At 46.2% G+C, this 17,299-nt stretch overlaps 1 protein-coding gene and 1 pseudogene across 3 annotated transcripts in view; one reads left to right on the top strand and one right to left on the bottom strand.

Annotated features, from left to right (window-relative positions):
- Positions 1–9,427, top strand: part of RHEB (Ras homolog, mTORC1 binding) — a 46,491-nt gene extending 37,064 nt beyond the window's left edge. For both annotated transcript variants that reach the window (XM_082472624.1, XM_082472623.1), the window contains 5 exons: positions 1,403–1,485; positions 2,143–2,199; positions 2,312–2,359; positions 3,110–3,191; positions 8,911–9,427. In XM_082472624.1, the coding sequence (XP_082328750.1) occupies positions 1,403–1,485; positions 2,143–2,199; positions 2,312–2,359; positions 3,110–3,191; positions 8,911–9,003 (363 nt within the window). In that variant the 3' untranslated portion in view covers positions 9,004–9,427. The remainder of the gene's footprint in view (positions 1–1,402; positions 1,486–2,142; positions 2,200–2,311; positions 2,360–3,109; positions 3,192–8,910) is intronic.
- Positions 9,428–10,742: 1,315 nt separating this feature from the next.
- LOC309665852 (diphthamide biosynthesis protein 3 pseudogene) lies at positions 10,743–16,513 on the bottom strand (annotated as a pseudogene). The gene has a single exon. The product of its transcript is annotated as a diphthamide biosynthesis protein 3 pseudogene (transcript).
- Positions 16,514–17,299: the final 786 nt, after the last annotated feature.

Genomic DNA, 17,299 nt, shown 5'->3' with positions numbered 1-17,299 from the left:
TCTTTTTTCCCACATCTTCACTTCAGGAAAAAGGTAATTTGAACTTTGGGTCTGCTGTAGCTGAGCTGGTGACTAAAATCATTTGAAATTTTGTTTTTAATCTGGGTCGAAAGATCTCTCATTCCATTAACAACTTGTTTTTCAACATCAACACTAAAATGAATTCAACTTAATGAAAGTTGTACTATTAATGAAATCAAAGAAGGTTTTATTTTGCATACATAGTAAGCTCTGTGATGTTGAAATGCTATTGTGATTAATGACTATAATATCAGAGAGTTGATAGTAAAACTTACTTTTCTTTATTTTTTTTTAAGACACTTTAACAAATAGGGCAGTGACTCAGGGTCATCATCGTAATCACACTATGGAATTGCAGAGTTAACAGAGACAGTTAGTTACTTGATGTAAGGGTGGCTTGCCGTGATTTTTCTATAACAGTGCCTGGGATGTGTGGTATATTAACAATTATATTTCAACTGAGACGGAAATGTTTGTACCATACAGTGGCACTCTTGAGTACTGCACTGACATTAAACGCTCTTGTAGTCTTTGATAATTCTGCATCTAAAGCAGCAGGGTTTTTCTTAAAGCATTGTAAAACTGGTACTAACAGGCTATTGCATAATGCGTACCTGTCTTTCTAATTCCTGAAGTTGATCAGTATATAGCTCATTTGATCCTAAAAAGTCTGAATATACCGACTGAGTCTAGTGTTTTGTTTCTCTTCTCTCTTCCTCTTTTTCAAGCGCTGGTAGCAACCCACTAATGACTGGTACCTTGGGCTCAGGCCATTGTGACTCATGTGCAGAAAATAGGTGAAAATACACACTTATGGAATAAACTAGTAGCACTTGTGAATTTACTGTGAGGCCTAAGGACTCTGGACTTTTAGGTCCATAAAGAAGAGGTGGTGGTGCTTTTCCCTTGATACAAGATCACGGAACCAGTCTTTTTATTCCTTCCATCTTCTTCTCCCAGGAACTGCAGCAGACGTTAGCTGTCCCTCAGAAGTCTTAGAATAGGGACTTCCCTGGTGGTCCAGTGGTTAGGACTCTGCGCTCCCAATGCAGGGGACATGGGTTCGATCCCTGGTTGGGGAATTAGGATCCTGCATTCTGCGTGGCAAAAAGAAAGAGAGAAAGGGAAGAGGGAGGGAGGGAGGAAGAGAGGAAGGAAGGAAGAAAGAAGAAAAGGTCTTAGAATAGCCTGGGTCATTTTTCAGTATTGGCTTAAAGCATATTATTGCCCCCAAACCAGTCGTAAGTAAATCTTGAGTGTGTAGGCTATGTCTCTAGAATAACAGATTAATCCATTTTTTGTTTACTTTGATTTCTTTGACCATGTGATATGTGAGATTGCTTGTTATGCTACTCAAATGTGATTGTTTTTTCTTTCACAGGATGAATATTCCATCTTTCCTCAGACATACTCCATAGATATTAATGGTTATATTCTTGTGTATTCTGTTACATCAATCAAAAGGTAAGGCCCACTTCTGCTTGCTTGAGTTTATTTGCTGTGCTTAGATGGCATTAATCCTTCTAAGGGATGAATGCTGGAATTGGCAGTAGTAACAACTAGACTTTAATGGTTTCTAGTGGTTGTCTTGTGGAACAAACAGGTTGTTAAGGGCAAAAAATTATCCCATTAGGTGTTCTCTTACACTGATGGAGTAAAAACCTCTTATTTCTTACCTCAGGCTGCCTAGCTAGATAGTGACTGAACATGATCTGAGCTTTTCTGCTGATTGCAATGGGAAATGCATTAATTGATTTACTTTTTGCATGTTTTCACCGTATTAGTGCGGAGCACGGGCTGATTGCTAGGGCCTTCTCGCTAAGCAACATTCTGCAAATGTTTATTCAGAGATTAAATCAGCCCAGTTGTAGACTTTCCCATTTAAATATCTCACCTATTCCACTTTGAATATTCTCAGTAAGGGCTGCTGAGTGTTGAATATATGCACATGTGAAAAAGTGGTAGGAAAAAATAAAGGAATTCCTTGTGTTCGGTTTACTTTATATTAAAATGGTGAGTCTATGACATTTTCCATTTTTCCCACTATAAATATTACATAACAAACGTTTTAAAACATCACCACTAAAATGGATGTCTGATTTCATGCTTTTTGTTCTATAGCTTTGAAGTGATCAAAGTTATCCATGGCAAACTGTTGGATATGGTGGGGAAAGTACAGTAAGTAGTAATAGTTTCTCTCTTTTGTTAGATAATCATAATGGTATCTTCTGAACAATCAAATCGGGCGCTGACTAGTGTACTTTGGCTTTTTTTTCCCTTGTATTAATAGGATACCTATTATGTTGGTTGGGAATAAGAAAGACCTACATATGGAAAGGTATGTAGCTTCTAAATACTGATTTATAAAGTCAAGTCTAAGACGATTTAGTCACTGAAGTTTCATTTTTAATCATTGTTCTTATAGCAAGAATATTTTTAGCTGTAGCATATCTCTGTCTTTCTGTGTTCAGAAATGTGGCGGTGACCGTGCATCACAGAAGCAAAACTGCAGTAAAAATCTCACCTGTCTTGGAAAATGTTTCCTCTAAAAAAAGAGCGCAAACACTGTAGAAAATTATCTTCAGATTCTTTTACCATTTTGCATGAAGCAGACTCTGAAAAGACAATGGTAGCACTCATTTATTCAACAAATAGTTTTTTGAGTCCCGGGCTTAGGATTAGAGCTGTGAACAGGGGAGGAGCCTGACACTAGAGGAGGAGGCTCGCTGGCCGAACGCCGGCGGGACGGCACCGAGGGCCCTTTCGGGATTGCCCCGCCTTTGGGTGCTTGCAGCCGAGCTGGCTTCAAAATAGTCCGTTGTTGCAGACGCTGGCGTGTTGGCGTCCTGTTATACTCGCTGGAGCAGGCGTGGCCACCCCATGAGGCAGTGTCCGCTCGGTTCCCCAGGTCAGGGGTGACGGAAATGCTTCTCTGCATTACATGCTGGATGAGAATGCTGAACTGAGCATGCTTCTGCTTCATAAGGGAAAAAACTGATTAACGTGGCGCCTGTTTCATAAATCAATTATAGATGTTTTATATAATAAAGAGCAAAGTACTTTAATGAGAGTTTTCTTTTTCCATTAGGGTGATCAGTTACGAAGAAGGGAAAGCGTTAGCAGAATCTTGGAACGCAGCTTTTTTGGAATCTTCTGCTAAAGAAAATCAGGTACATGTTTTTTAAACTTCATTTTGCCCTGCATCCCATCATTCATGGGCGTATGTTCCTCTCAGTCAGCATCTCACCACCATCTTCATCACTCCTGTTCAGTCTTCATCCTTCCACCATTTCTAATACCCATCTCTGGGTTGCTTTAGGACGATACTATTGATGTTTTAATTCAGTCAGTATTCTACTTAAAATGGGACCTAGAATATTTCTAGGATAAATAGAAATGAATAGTAAAGGCAATACTTCCTTTGAGAACATATAGTCTTATTTTTGTTTCATACTACAGGCTGGTACAGAAGTAAGTCCAGGCATAGAAAAGAAACAAGAATGATCTTACATCACTTTGGCAATAATTTTGTACCCTTACCTCCCCCCTTTTTCTGTTGGGTGGAACTGAGTTAGGTGCATGTGTTGTTTTAACACAGAAACTGTTAAGAACCATTTTACAAGCATTTTTCCCAATTTCAGCCCTGCGGATGTTCCTTTAAAGGCATATCCGAGGAAGGATGTCACTTCTATTGCAGAAGACTTCCCCTATCTCCTTTTCCCTTTTCCTCCGTGGCATTAATTTAGACCTAGAACGTCCAAGCTTGTCTCCTGCCTGCATGTTCTCACCAGTGTATTTCTGTTTGCTGCCATTCACCTTCTGAAGCTACAGATCAGATGATGTCACCCTCAACTAAAAACTGTCAGTGGGTTGCCCGTCATCTATAGAACAAACCCCAAAGCCCTCAGCGTGATGTTGAGTGCAGTGTGTGATTCGAACTTTTCCGGTTTCTTCTTTCACTGTATCCCTGTACTTTTCAGTCGCCCCAAACTCCTCCCACTTCATTAAATACAAGGGGTACTTCCAGATGCCTCCCCTTTACTCTCATTCTTCTCAGACTTGAAATATCCTTTCTCTAATTAACTACATACTTAAAGTATTTTCAACATGTGCTCTTGTTTGATCTTCAAATAAGATGAATTGGCTTTCATTTCTGTGAGGAAACTGTAGTTCAGTGAGGGTGGGTGGCTTGATGTGGTTGAGGACAGTCAGCTGTCCTTCCCCAGCTCCGCCACCTTTCACCACTGAGACCCCAGCCCTCAAGGTTCTGCTTAAATTCCACTTTCTCCTGGACCCATGCATGATTCGTCCGGCTAAAATTAATAGTAGTTTCTTCTCTCTTATCCCCTTTAATTCATTCTGAGATTCAAGGCCGTATCACTGGCCTTCATTTTCTCCATAATGTCCGGCACAGTGGTTTTATATCTACTAGGTGCTCGGTCAACCCAGGTATCCCTTGATAGGCAAATCTGTTTGCCCCTGTGTCCCCAGGTGAGGGAAGTTAAATCTATACAATTGACTCCCAAGTTCCAGATAGCAAGAGATTTACCTGCATCCATTTAGTGTAGAGAGTGAGAATTCAGATAAGAAGAGCTGAGATAGTGAGAGATACCTGTACTGCTTAACTGAATTAAATCAGACATTTATTGGGTGTCTAATCTATCCTTAAGATCATCCAGTTGAACTGTCTCGTTTTAGAAGTGAGGCGTTTTAAGATCCAGAGAGGTAAATAACTTTTCTAAGGTCACTATGTTTCATATGGTGTAAGAACTTGGACTAAATTTTAAATTTAACCCAAATTTAGTCCTCTCTCCTCTCCACCATGCTTTCTGATGGATGGGAAGAGAGGGCCTTGTGCATAACCAAAGTGTAATAGAGATTAGAGTGTTCCTGAGGGAGAGAGAGAGACCGTTCTGTATTAAAAAGTCTTGTGTGTGAACCTTAAATGGAATCTGGTTCTAAAATCCCTCGTGTAAAAGACATTTTTGGTCAATTGGGGAGATTTGATTACGTTTTAGATATATTAGGGAAATGGTGTTAATTGTCTTAGGTGTAATGATGGTGTTGGGATTATGAAGAGAATATCCTTCTTCTTAGAAAATGCAAACCATAGTATGTAGGGGCCGAGTTTCATAATGTCTGCAGCTTAGTTTCAGATGGGATAGATGGGGGGGTTGGACAGAAGGAGAGCAAGCAAATATAGCAAAGATGTTAACATTTGTTGAACTCAGATAGCAGGGCTCCGTGTTATTATACAATTGTCCCCATTTTTCTGTATGCTTAAAAATTTGCATAATAAAAATTTGAAGGTGGTCAGAAGGTACAAACTTCCAGTTATAAAATAAAGAAGTCCTGAGGATGTGATGTATAGCATGGTGACTATGGTTAACAATATTGTATATTTGAAGACTGCTAAGAGTAGATCTTAAAAGTTCTCATCACAAGAAAAAAAAGTTTGTAACTATGTGTGACCAGACTTATTGTGGTGGTCATTTCACAATATATACATACATCAAGTCATTATGTTGTACACCTAGAACTAATATATGCTACGTAACAACTATCTCAATTTAAAAATTTTTTTGACGTGGAGGAGTGAAGTGGAATGGCCCTAAGCTATCTTTGGTTCTGCTTGCTGACTTCGCTCTGTTGTGTTTCTCTTTGGTGAAAATCTGAGGATCCTAAAACAAGTATTGTGTTTGACTTTATAATTATGTAGGCATCATCCGCAGTTTCACTGTTCATGTAGGTTCACGTAGCCCCTGTGCATCGTGTGTCACTGTTCTGTGCGTCCCTGGCAGTTGCTTTATTATTCCTTCCAGCATCCTCAAAGGTGTAGACACCTTATGGACCCTACCTCGAATGTAATTAAGAGGGATTGCTTAGTAAGGCGTGTTGCCTCAGGTTAATTTATCTTTTGAGAGTGACCTATAATGGTATGCTTAGGGTATGTTATTAAACTACTTTTTGGTCGGAGGATGCAGGCCTTTTCTCTATCTAGTTTATGCTATACTTAACCGTAGCTTAAGATTTTTAATATGGTTCTGGATAGATTTACTCTTTAACCTTTTAGTTTCCTTTAGAAGGTAGGATACTGCCTTTTCAGTACCCATATAAAAGATGAAATTGTGCTCAAGGCTTAAAGTTAAAATGAAAAAATTCCAACTGCTGTAATTCTTTTAAAGTTTTGATAAATTTAGTAGATTTATCTGATATTAACCAAAACTCTAAAAGAAGGCAAGGGTGCAGTACGGTGACCTCAAACATCCCAGACAAGCTAGAAGATCAGATGTCCCAACTCACTGTTGTCTCGGTTAACTTTAGCACCTTCATCAGATCAACAAATACCTTACTCGACGTGAAATAATTCTTAAAGGCAGAAAGATTCTTGTACCCAAATTAGGTAAATACAGTGATGATATGCATATCCTTGGAAAGCAGCAGTCCTGACCAGTTGTCTAGACACTTCTCAGCCCTCGGTTGTGGCTCTTGTGACACCGCTCACCTTGTTGTTGAGTGTGCTGAAGACAATTGGATCCTAAGCCTAGTGAGTTTTTCCCCAGCAGGTGGGGAGAAACCAAGTAATTCTAATCCCTTATGTTAAGAGGTGTGATTGAGTCTAATCCACACATATACTAGAATGCTTACTACTCTTGGTCTGTGTAGTAGGAAGAGAGAGAATTTGTGTAGTAAAGAGACATCCACATCAGTAGTCACGTGATCAGAGACCAACCTTTGTGAACTGCTCAAATTTTTTATTGATAAATTTTCAAATGTAGCTTTGTATTACTTAGCAAAAATCCAGTATTTTAAAATAAACCATCCTCAGTGGAGTTCAGTCAGATTTGCTGATAACAAAGTGCACAGTGGTAAAAATTATCAAGTCGGTGAGAATACTGCACTTTGACTATTACTGAACTATGGGATATGTTTGCAGTTCTGGCTTATTTTCTGTGGAGGCCTTCACAAATTGTATTTCAGCAATTTGATGGAAGAGAATGCATTTTGGCAGAGTCAGATCACGCAGGTAATCAAGGAGAATGCTAAGATTTATCTAGAAAGCCAGATTCCAGGCACGCTGTATTTTTTTTGTAAGAGTTTGGCATGCGTCTTTCCACACATTTTTCTGTGCTTTTTTTTTTTTTTGGCTGCGTTGCGTTGGGTGTTCATTGCTGCGCGCAGGCTTTCTCTAGTTGTGGTGGCTTCTCTTGTTGTGGAGCACAGGCTCTAGGCATGTGGGCTTCAGTAGTTGCAGCATGCAGGCTCAGTTGTTGTGGCTCGCGTGCTCTAGAGCGCAGGCTCAGTAGTTGTGGCGCATGAGCTTAAGGGCTCCGCGGCATGTGGGATCTTCCCTGACCAGGGCTCAAACCCGTGTTCCCTGCATTGGCAGGTGGATTCTAAACCACTGCGCCACCAGGGAAGCCCTGTGCATTTTTTTAGGATGAAATAAATAACAACTTGCCTGCATAGTCGTGGGAAAGGAGGGGAATTGGTAATGCAGAACGGAGGGTGCTTGCTGAAGTCAGTGGCCTCAATTAGACAGGAGAGGTGGGCCTGGGGCTGGCTTGGGCTCACTTAGGGGTGCCTCCTTTGTGCCAGCAGGAAAGAGAGAACCAGAGTAGATGAGCCCAGATTCAAGGGCATGGTCATTGGTGGACGGAGTATGGAGAGTTCGCTTATGAACGCTGCTTCTGTTTCCCCAGTGAAATGTAGAACCCAGTCGTCAGCCGAGGGTGAGAGCGGGAAAGAGGTTCAGCGATCCCAGTGGAAGGAAGAGGCATGAACCCTTCATCCCGGGGGGTGACTGGACCAGAGAAATGTGGTTGGGCTGCTGGGGCACCAGGGGTCCCCTTTGGGTTCACGGTCCTGGAGGTGTGTCCGTGGGCTGTGTCCGCTGTGTGGCGCAGGCAGCGAGCCGGCAGACAGATGGCAGGGAAGGGAGTAGGAGGACGGTGACTGCCCTGGAGACGTCTGCGCTGGCCCGGGAGGCGAGAGAAGGAAGGTGGGGGCTGGAGGGGGGCGGCTGCTTGGTGATGACAAGATCTAGGTGCTGCCCTGCGAGGCTTTTGAAAACAGGAGCATTTTCGGATTATCACAATGACCGCATTTGAAGGACAGGGACTGACGTTCGGCCCAAGTGAGGATTTCCTGCCCTAAATGATAGCGGCTCCTCCTTGTGAAGGACTGGTCCCTGGGGCTGGGAGGTGCAGTGGTGGCGAGGGGAGAGAGGAGGTCCCCGGCGGGTGTGCAAGGCCAGGGTGGCGCGAGTGGTGGCGGAGGTGGAGCTGCTGCCCCGGAGGAGGGGGGTGAGGCCGGGGGTGACTCGGGGCTCTAGGTGGCCTAGAGGAAGCAGGCTCGGAGGGGACGGGTGTCATCTCACGGCCTAAGAGTCAGAGCGGAGAGTTTTCAGGAAGTGGGAGGGGAAAGGGTGTGACAGGCAGGGCGTGGGGTGCGGGGCCAGGCAGAAGAGCCCCTGCGCTGCTGTAGTCCCAGGGCACCTGCTGTAGTCCCAGGGCACCGGCGGGCGAGGGGAGCGAGGGGTGCGAGCGAGCAGGGGATACTCCACCCTGGAGGCCCAGAGGCGCCGCAGGAGGCAGAGTAGACGGGAGCCCGGGGGTGTCGGCTCCTCGGGCCTCCTGTGACTGGCGGAAACGGGGCTCAGAAGTGTGATTTGAGGTTAGTCCTGGTGGTCTGCAGTCACACGTGGGGGCGGGGGAGGGAGGGATCCCCGGCTGCCGCGGCTCCGGGGCCACCTCCTGGGCCTCCACGCCTGGACCTCCGCGTGCAGGGCGGGCCGTGGGCCTTCTCCAGTCCCGCCGGCAGCATCCGTGTTCCTCGTGGCTCCGCTCGTAACACTAACATTGTCACTGGTTTTCTCTTTGGTTTCAGACTGCTGTTGATGTTTTTAGAAGGATAATTTTGGAGGCAGAAAAAATTGATGGGGCCGCTTCACAAGGAAAGTCTTCCTGCTCAGTGATGTGATTCTACTGCAAAACCTGAGGGCACTGGGAACCTGGCCTGCCTGAGGAGGCAGCCTGCCCGTTATCCTTTAAGATAAACTCTGCTTCCTTTCTCTTCTGTTAACCTGAAAGATTTCATTTGGGTCAGAGCTTCTCCCCCACCCCCTCCTTTCAGATTATGTTAAACTCTGACTCGGTCCAAATGAGTTCACTTCCATTTTCAAATTTTGAGCAATCATATTTTCAATTTATATATTGTATTTCTTAATAATATTATGACCAAGAATTTTATTGCATTAATTTTTCAGTGTAGTTTGTTGTTTAAAATAATGTAATCATCCAAATGATACATATTGTTACACTACTATTAACTAGGCTTGGATATTTCAGTGTTTATTTCATTGTGTTAAATGTATACTTGTAAATAAAATAGCTGCAAACCCTAATCCTCGTGCGCCTCAGTGTGGCTTTTAAAGAAGAAAACCTGTCCTCCTGAGGGCTTCTTTCCCTGCCTCCGGGGAGGCTCCAGGTTGGATTCCAGGAGCCAGTGGAGGGGAGGATGTGGCCCACCAGGCAGCTGTGGGCAGTTGGGGTACAGTGCCCGAATGGGGGGGGGCAGTTCCTGTTGACTAAAGCCAAGTGACCTTGGGGGCGTCTGTGAGGGGAGTTGCTCCCCAATAATGACCGTTCTCCCCACCCAGCCCCAAAGGCCCCACCTTGGTTGGAGTGTTTCATGCAGGTGGGGCTGCGGGCTTACTTAGAGCCTTCTGGCCACCCTCTTGCTTGTCTCTTAGCTACTTGAAGAAAAGGGGACGTAAAGGGACACTTACCGTCCCTCCTTTTACTTAGCTTGGTGTCCACGGCAGACAGGATCCGACTTAGAAAATAGATTGGCCTGTCACTATCCCAAAACCTCCAGGAGTTTAAAGGATGGGGAAGATTGCCTGGAAGTGTTCTGTGTCAGGGCTTCACGAACCTCCCTCAGACCCAGACTGCCTACCTCCCGTTCTGCCAAGAGCAGCTTTGAGGGAGAATCGAGGATTTCAGTTGCCTGGTGGCCATCACCTCAACTCTAAGAGTTCAAGTTGAACGAAGTTTTTTTTTTTTTTTTTGGAAGGTCTGGGTGTCATTTATTGATAGCAGTTTACACACATTTGTTTTCTTCCCATGGTTGTTTCCTTCAAGGCACAGGCACAGAGCCCTCTAGAAAGGGCAGTCTTCAAACAAGGGAAGCCAGGAACACAGGATGCACACGTCTTTGACAGGCCCATGTAGCCCCCAGCCGGATGCAATCCTTCAAGCTGGAAATCCGCCCGGTATTTGAGACAGCAAGGTGGGAGGTGGAGAGGAAGGCCAGAGGACTCACATCTCGGTCCAGAACAAAGTTTTTTAAATGATGTCCCTTCCCAGTTAAAATTTCACAGGGCCATTTCTAACATTTAGGGAAATGTTATTGAGTCCATTGATAAAATAATATTGCATTGTAACTGATTTTTTAATGAAAAATTATGTTTTTAGAATATGCCATTATGGACTTCCCTGGTGGCACAGTGGTTTGAGAATCCACCTGCCAATGCAGGGGACACCGGTTCGAGCCCTGGTCCAGGAAGATCCCACATGCCGCGGAGCACCTAAGCCCGTGCGCCACAATACTGAGCCTGCCCTCTAGAGCCCGCAAGCCACAACTACTGAGCCTGCATGCCACAACTACCGAAGCCCGTGCGCCTAGAGCCTGTGCTCCGCAACAAGAGAAGCCACCGCAACCAAGAGTAGCCCCTGGTCACCGCAACTAGAGAAAGCCTGCGAGCAGCAATGAAGGCCCAACATGGCCAACAATTAATTAATTTAAAAAAAAAGAATATGCCATTATTTTGAATCTTTGTAGTGTTTGTGTCTTATCATTCCAGGATGAAATTTGAGCCTTAGAAGACCTCCACCAAATACTTTTTAAATAAAAATAAGTTTTAGCAATGTAGTATCATTCCTTATTAACAGGGTTTATTCTTAGGCCTAATATGTGTCAGTACTCACTGGATGGAACCATATTAAATCTGGATTCAGTTCCTCCAGGCAACATTTTACATCTGAGAAGTTATTTCTGTGTAAATGGAATCTTGGGACAGCCTGTTCTTACCGGCAACTACAGTTTGACTCTCATGGAATGTCCTCTAGGCCTAGCTGCCCTGTTTGGGGGTGACGTGGATCTCTTTACATGGTGTGGCTCAGCTGTTCATTCAGATGTTTTCTGAGCACCTGCTGTGTGCTACACACCGTTCTAAGTGCCATGAACACAACAGAAGTCTGCACCCTGTAGAACTTACGTCTGACCTTGCCCCTTGAATAGCACAGGGCGGGCAGTCCCGCTTCCCAGTGCGGTGACCCATCCACAGGACGGTTGCTTGGATTATCTGATGGGCTGAGCTTGTGATGTGTTCCGAGTGTGATGTTGCCGAGAGGTACTCTCCAGTGATGGGAGGAACGTGACCTGGAGGTGGTGTTGGAAGGCAGTCAGCAGTACCTCTTCTGGTTTGCTTTACATCCACCCTGTGAAGCAGGTGCCGCCCTATTTACAGGGAGGAAACTGCCTTAGAGGCGTCAGCGACAGTCAGTAACCACATTCGCTGTGTCAGCAATGCCAATGAGGTGTTACCTGAGCCTTCTGAAGAAATTCTTAGAACCGCCAGGTTTGACTTAAATGTCGTTATTTTATAGTGTATTTCATCACTCCTAAGACCTCTCCTTACATTTTAGCATTCTTTTTTTTTTTTTTCTGATTTGAAATTTTCTTTTAAGTTCGGATGGAAAATTAAGAACACTTCCGGAACTTCCCTGGTGGCACAGTGGTTAAGAGTCCGCCAGCCAATGCAGGGGAACACGGGTTCGATCCCTGGTCCGGGAAGATCCCACATGCTGCGGAGCAACTAAGCCCGTGCGCCACAACTACTGAGTACACGTGCCACGGCTGCTGAAGCCCGCGGGCCTAGAGCCCGTGCTCCGCAACAAGAGAAGCCAACGCGATGAGAAGCCCGCGCACCGTGACGAAGAGTAGCCCCCCGGCTCACCGCAACTAGAGAAAGCCCGCGCGCAGCAACGAAGACCCAACGCAGCCAAAAATAAATAAATAAATAAATAAATAAATATCCTTCTAAAAAAAACTATAAAAAAAATTAAAAACACTTCCAATTCAAAGTTCTAAGCACAAAATTCAGGTATGTCACGCGGTGGACTTGCTTCAACTGGAGGTGAACTTGGCAGCCGATGGAAAGAATCCACACTCTAACAAACGGCAAACGGCAAAATGATTGTCCCCGCGAAGAAGACAGTGACTTTGCATTTGATTTTTCCAGCTTGGCTCACTCCCCAAAGTTCAGGCTCTGGAGTCCTGAGTCTTCAGCATTTAACTAGTTCTTTGTTGGGGGAAGGGGCTGGGACTGTCCCTCCACACGTAAACTGATCTTTGTCATAAATCACTTTGATCATGAGAGAGCAGCCAGGGCGCGTTGCCACATCTTCCCCATTCTCCGTATCTTCCTTGGTGATGCAGAAGTTATCCCCACACGGGCAGGGGTAGACGTACGTCTCCGAGCCCTCGTCATGTTGGAAGTCCTTGATCTCCATCTCATCATGAAACAATGCCATCGTCACTGGGGCCAGGAGAGGTCTTGTCACCTCCGCCATTTTAGCATTTTTCTTAGTGGGACATACAGTGCAGTCTTAGTTTCATTGAAGTACAGTAGGTGCGAATACAAAACTTGGTGTATATCCAAGGCTATTTTGCAGCTCATAATACAGGGTGTAAAATCACAGGACAAATTAATGTGATGGAATTTTGCTAAAACTAAATTGTCTGTTCACTCCCCGCCCTCTCTAGACTGCCATGTGTCCCCGCTGTGTCACTGATGGTGCTCTTGCCGGAATTGCTCATCACCTCCTTGTCACCAAATCCAGTAGGTATTTCCCGGCCTCTTTCCTGACCCTCCAGCAGCATTGCACGCGGTTGGTGACTTCTCTTTGAAGGTCTCTGTTTCCGCCTTCTGGTCTTCCTCCCAGCTCACTGTTGCTGCCTTAGTCTCCTTGGCTGTTTCCTCCTCCGTTAACCTCTCAATGGGCCATTTTTCCTTCTCCCCTTCCTTGACTTCATCCTGTCACATAGCTCTCACTGCCGTGTTTCCTGAAGACCAAAATTCATTTCTCCCACCCTGACCTCTGTGGGCTCCAGGCTTGTCTTCTCTTAGATGTCTCATAGGCATCTGAAATTTATCATGCCCAAATTCTTGATTTTCCCTAAAAACGTGGTCTCCCCTGGACCCTGTTTCGGGAAATGGCACCGTTATCCACTAGATACTAAAGCTAGGAGTTTGGGAGCCATCCTCTACCTCTTCCCTTGTGTCCCCTCCCAGCCAATCCATCAACAAATCCTCAGGGTCCTGCCTTCAAAAATCTTATATTTTGCCCACTTTTCTCCATCTTCACTGCATACTAGTCTCTAACAGCACACCCTCCAAATCATTTACTGCACCCCAAGTCAACTTTTTTTTTTTTTTTTTTGCCACACCGCATCACTTGTGGGATCTTAGTTCCCCAACCAGGGGTCAAACCTGGGTCCACGGCAGTGAAAGCCCAAGTCTTAACCCCTGGACCACCAGGGAATTCCCCAAGTCAACTTGTTTAAAACATAAATTGTTTTGTGTTACCCCCTTGCTTAAAATCCTTTAGTAATAATTGTGCCTGCTCAGGGTCTCTAGGGCATCTCATTCTCCAGCCTTTCTTGTTAAAAAAAGAAGAGGTTTTTTGTTAGTTTGTCTTTGCCTCAATGTCAAATAAATTGCCACTGACTGTTTTTGACAAACACCCCCAGGGAAAAGGCAGTCAGGTCAAAGACAAGCCTTGCAGATGGGGTTTTCCAGGGAACTACCAGACACTGCAGATGATGACAGTTTTCTGATCAGGGGGCTGAGAAAGCACCAGCCCAATCTTGACCCTGCATGCAGCTGCTAAGGAGGGGTCTGGCAATAGGGCAAGTGACAGTGCCACAAATCTCGCTGTGCTGAGAATCAGCCGGTTTCCTTAAACACCCTTGGATTGGTGCAAGCCTTTAATCTCCAGACCTATGAAAAAGTGATATATTTGGACAGTTTTTTGCCAGCGTTCTCACTGAGTTCTTGAAGGGTCTTCCTGCGCTCTCCCCGATGGCGACCCTCCAGGGTCTCCGCAGTAGCTGTTTGTCTGTTGAATGGATGAGTAGCTGAGCCCTCGCATGGGCTGCTTCCTAGACGGGTTCCGTGGAACTTGGCCTGTGTCTGCTGCAGGTAGAGGAAATCCTCACCATTCACACAGTGCCCCGGGATGGCCTTTAATCTTGGGTCCACCCCTTATCGGCTCCTAACAAGGAAGGAGTGCAGCTACCGGGCGCCCCTACCATTGTTGGTGCAGCCAGCCTCGGACTCAGATGGCAGCAGTCTTCGTTAACAGTAAGTCAGAGGATGCAGAACATGCCGCTGCCTTTTATTTTGTATTTTTTGATTTATTTATTTAGTTTTGGCTGCGTTGGGTCTTCGTTGCTGCACGCGGGCTTTCTCTAGTTGCGGCAAGCGGGGGCTGCTCTTTGTTGTGGTGCGCGGGCTTCTCATTGCGGTGGCTTCTCTTGTTGCGGAGCACGGGCTCTAGGCGCGTGGGCTTCAGTAGTTGTGGCATGCAGGCTCAGTAGTTGTGGCTTGTGGGCTCTAGAGCACAGGCTCAGTAGTTGTGGCACACGGGCTTAGCTGCTCCACGGCATGTGGGATCTTCCTGGGCCAGGGCTTGAACCCGTGTCCCCTGCATTGGCAGGCGGATTCTTAACCACTGCGCCACCAGGGAAGCCCCATGCCCGCTGCCTTTTAGATGATCAGCTAAATGGAAACAAGGTTTAACAATTCTTGGAGAAGTCTAGACTCCAGAGAAAAATGTCTCCAGCTCCTGCGGGCTGCAGCCACATGTGAGAGCCTTGCTTGCAGAAGGCTTCTGGCTGCCCTGGTGACTCCAGTTGACCGAGACTGTTGTGCAGGTGAACAGAGGCTGCCATGAAGGCTGTGCCAGCAGGAAACCAGGGCACCTTCAGAAGCATTCTCAGAAAATTCCAGAATCACCCCACTCCTTCACCTCCCCAAGAGGGGACAGTTTTACATTAAGCCAGAAAACTTTACATTGAGTAACATTTTTGTGTTACCCATCCTTATTACCTTTCCGTACCTTTGATAGCTTCCTAGAATGACTTGGGGAAGTCGGCTCTGGAGTTAGGACTGCAAAGATGCTGAGAGCTAACTTAGCATCTGTTTTCAGAGGAGGGGCCTGATCCCAGAGAGACCCCCCAACTCTTAGTTCATTGTTCGCACTACTCCACGTGTGAACACAACCCGAGTACCCACAGGGAACCCCAAATAAATGGAGCCTCGGACTAAGACTCAGAACGTAGCCGTTGTGGTCCCATCTCTGCAGCTAGTGCGTATCTTTGGGTCACTTCTTTATAGTCTCTGGTCTTGATTCCTGCACCTAGGAAACCTCCCTTTGTCAGGGATTGTTGTAATGGACCCAAGTGTGAAAACCTTCGCCGTTCCCAAAGCCCAAATACAAGTGCAGACCATTGCCCTGCGGATGACAAGCTGACCCAGACCCCCGACCTGAGTTTTCCACCTGACGGCAGGGCCTCCACTGCTTTCTGAAGCTCCCAAGGTTCCCAACTGTGCGTCCCCCGCCGTAGTCGGTGACTCCGAATTCTAGCAGTGCTGCCGTGTCATCACGGGGCTGCACATCCAAAAAGGCAAGATGGAGAATCACAAATTACTTCCACAAGCAAGTTTACCACACCAAAAAAAGTTTCCCTCCAGTCTGGCCCGAGGTATCAAGAGCACATGATAATAAAAGACATGCGGGTCTGCCACAGTTCACGGTCACATGCACTGAAGGTCCCTCTGGACCCGCAGGGCTCAGTCCCACACACGTCCCGTCGAACCCTGTGGCCGTGCAGTGGATGAGCCCTGATCGGGGGACAGACAGCTTGTTCCTTCGGATTCCGAGTGGGGACCTCGGTCCTTCCTCTGAGGATGTCATCACGCTCAAAGGCCCCTCCAGCTCCCACATTCTATTACAACCTGGGAAATGGCCTTGGCTCATTTTTTTCTTTTTCTTCTTTTTTTTTGGCTGCACCATGCAGCTTGCAGGATCTTAGTTCACCAACCAGGGATCGAACCCACGCTCTCGGCAGCGAAAGCACGGAGTCCTAACCACTGGACTGCCGGGGAATTCCCAGCTCATCTTTTTAAGTTATGAATTTTCTCAAGAAATAGCATAGGATTCTGGAAATATTATGGCCTCAGCAATCAAGACCTTTCACCCAGTTCTTACTGCTGCCCAAGAAAGGCCCAGGCAGAGCTTTGATTTATTTCTTCCAAAAACAAAGCAGCCCCTTCCCGGCTGCCGCTCCCACAGGGAGAGCCGCCCTCTGCAAGAGTCGCTGGCTTCCTAGTGTTCCATCATTTTAGCCCCTCCTCCTTCTCCCATCATTACCAGATCAACGAAGAATCCAAGTAAATCCATACGGTAATCTCTGGCTTTTCTATGGGCATCCCTGCGAGGTTGACACGTCCTGAACTTTACCCTAAAAGGCTTAAGCAGAGTGCCAGCCTGGTGTTGACAGCTGGTGCAGCTGGAAAGGTTACATTCCTCGGCCCTGACGTGTGGATTTGTATTATCCCAGAGCAGAAATCATTTCAGAGGCACAACCTTTTCTGTGCCTGTAACTGGAGCGTTGCGTGACGTTGTAAAATGATGGAAACGGCTCCAAGTCGGCCACCGACTCCCCTGTGATGCCTGCGGGGGCGGCTCATCTGCTGGCCACTGGTTCTCAAACTCTGACACGTTCCAGAGCCACCTGGAAGGCGCGGGAAGGCACAAGGGGTGGGGTGGGGGGTTCATGCCCAGAGTTTCTGATTCCGTGAAGACACCTGGATTTCTGGCAAGTTCCAGGGCTGCTATTACTAGTGGTTCAGGGACCACATTTTGAGAACCGCTTAGGCAATGATCCCTAAGAATGAGGGGGGGACCACAGGTAGGAGTTCTATGACTACAGGACTTCAGAGCATGCTGAGTGACCAACCGCCCCGGTTTGCCTGGGACTTGAGGGGCATTGAATTCTGTCCTCTAAAAATCTATGTTGTAGCTGATCCCCAGCACCTGTGAATGTGACCTCATCTGGAAATAGGGTCTTTGGAGACATAGTTAGTTAGGATGAGGTCATACTAGAGTAGTGTGGGTCCTGAGCCAATGCCTAGTGTCCTTATAAG

Source organism: Balaenoptera physalus (assembly GCF_965194825.1).
Source record: "Balaenoptera physalus genome assembly, chromosome: 8".
Lineage (NCBI taxonomy): Eukaryota > Metazoa > Chordata > Mammalia > Artiodactyla > Balaenopteridae > Balaenoptera > Balaenoptera physalus.
Note: the sequence above shows the minus strand (reverse complement) of the source record. Positions and strands in the feature narration are given on the sequence as shown.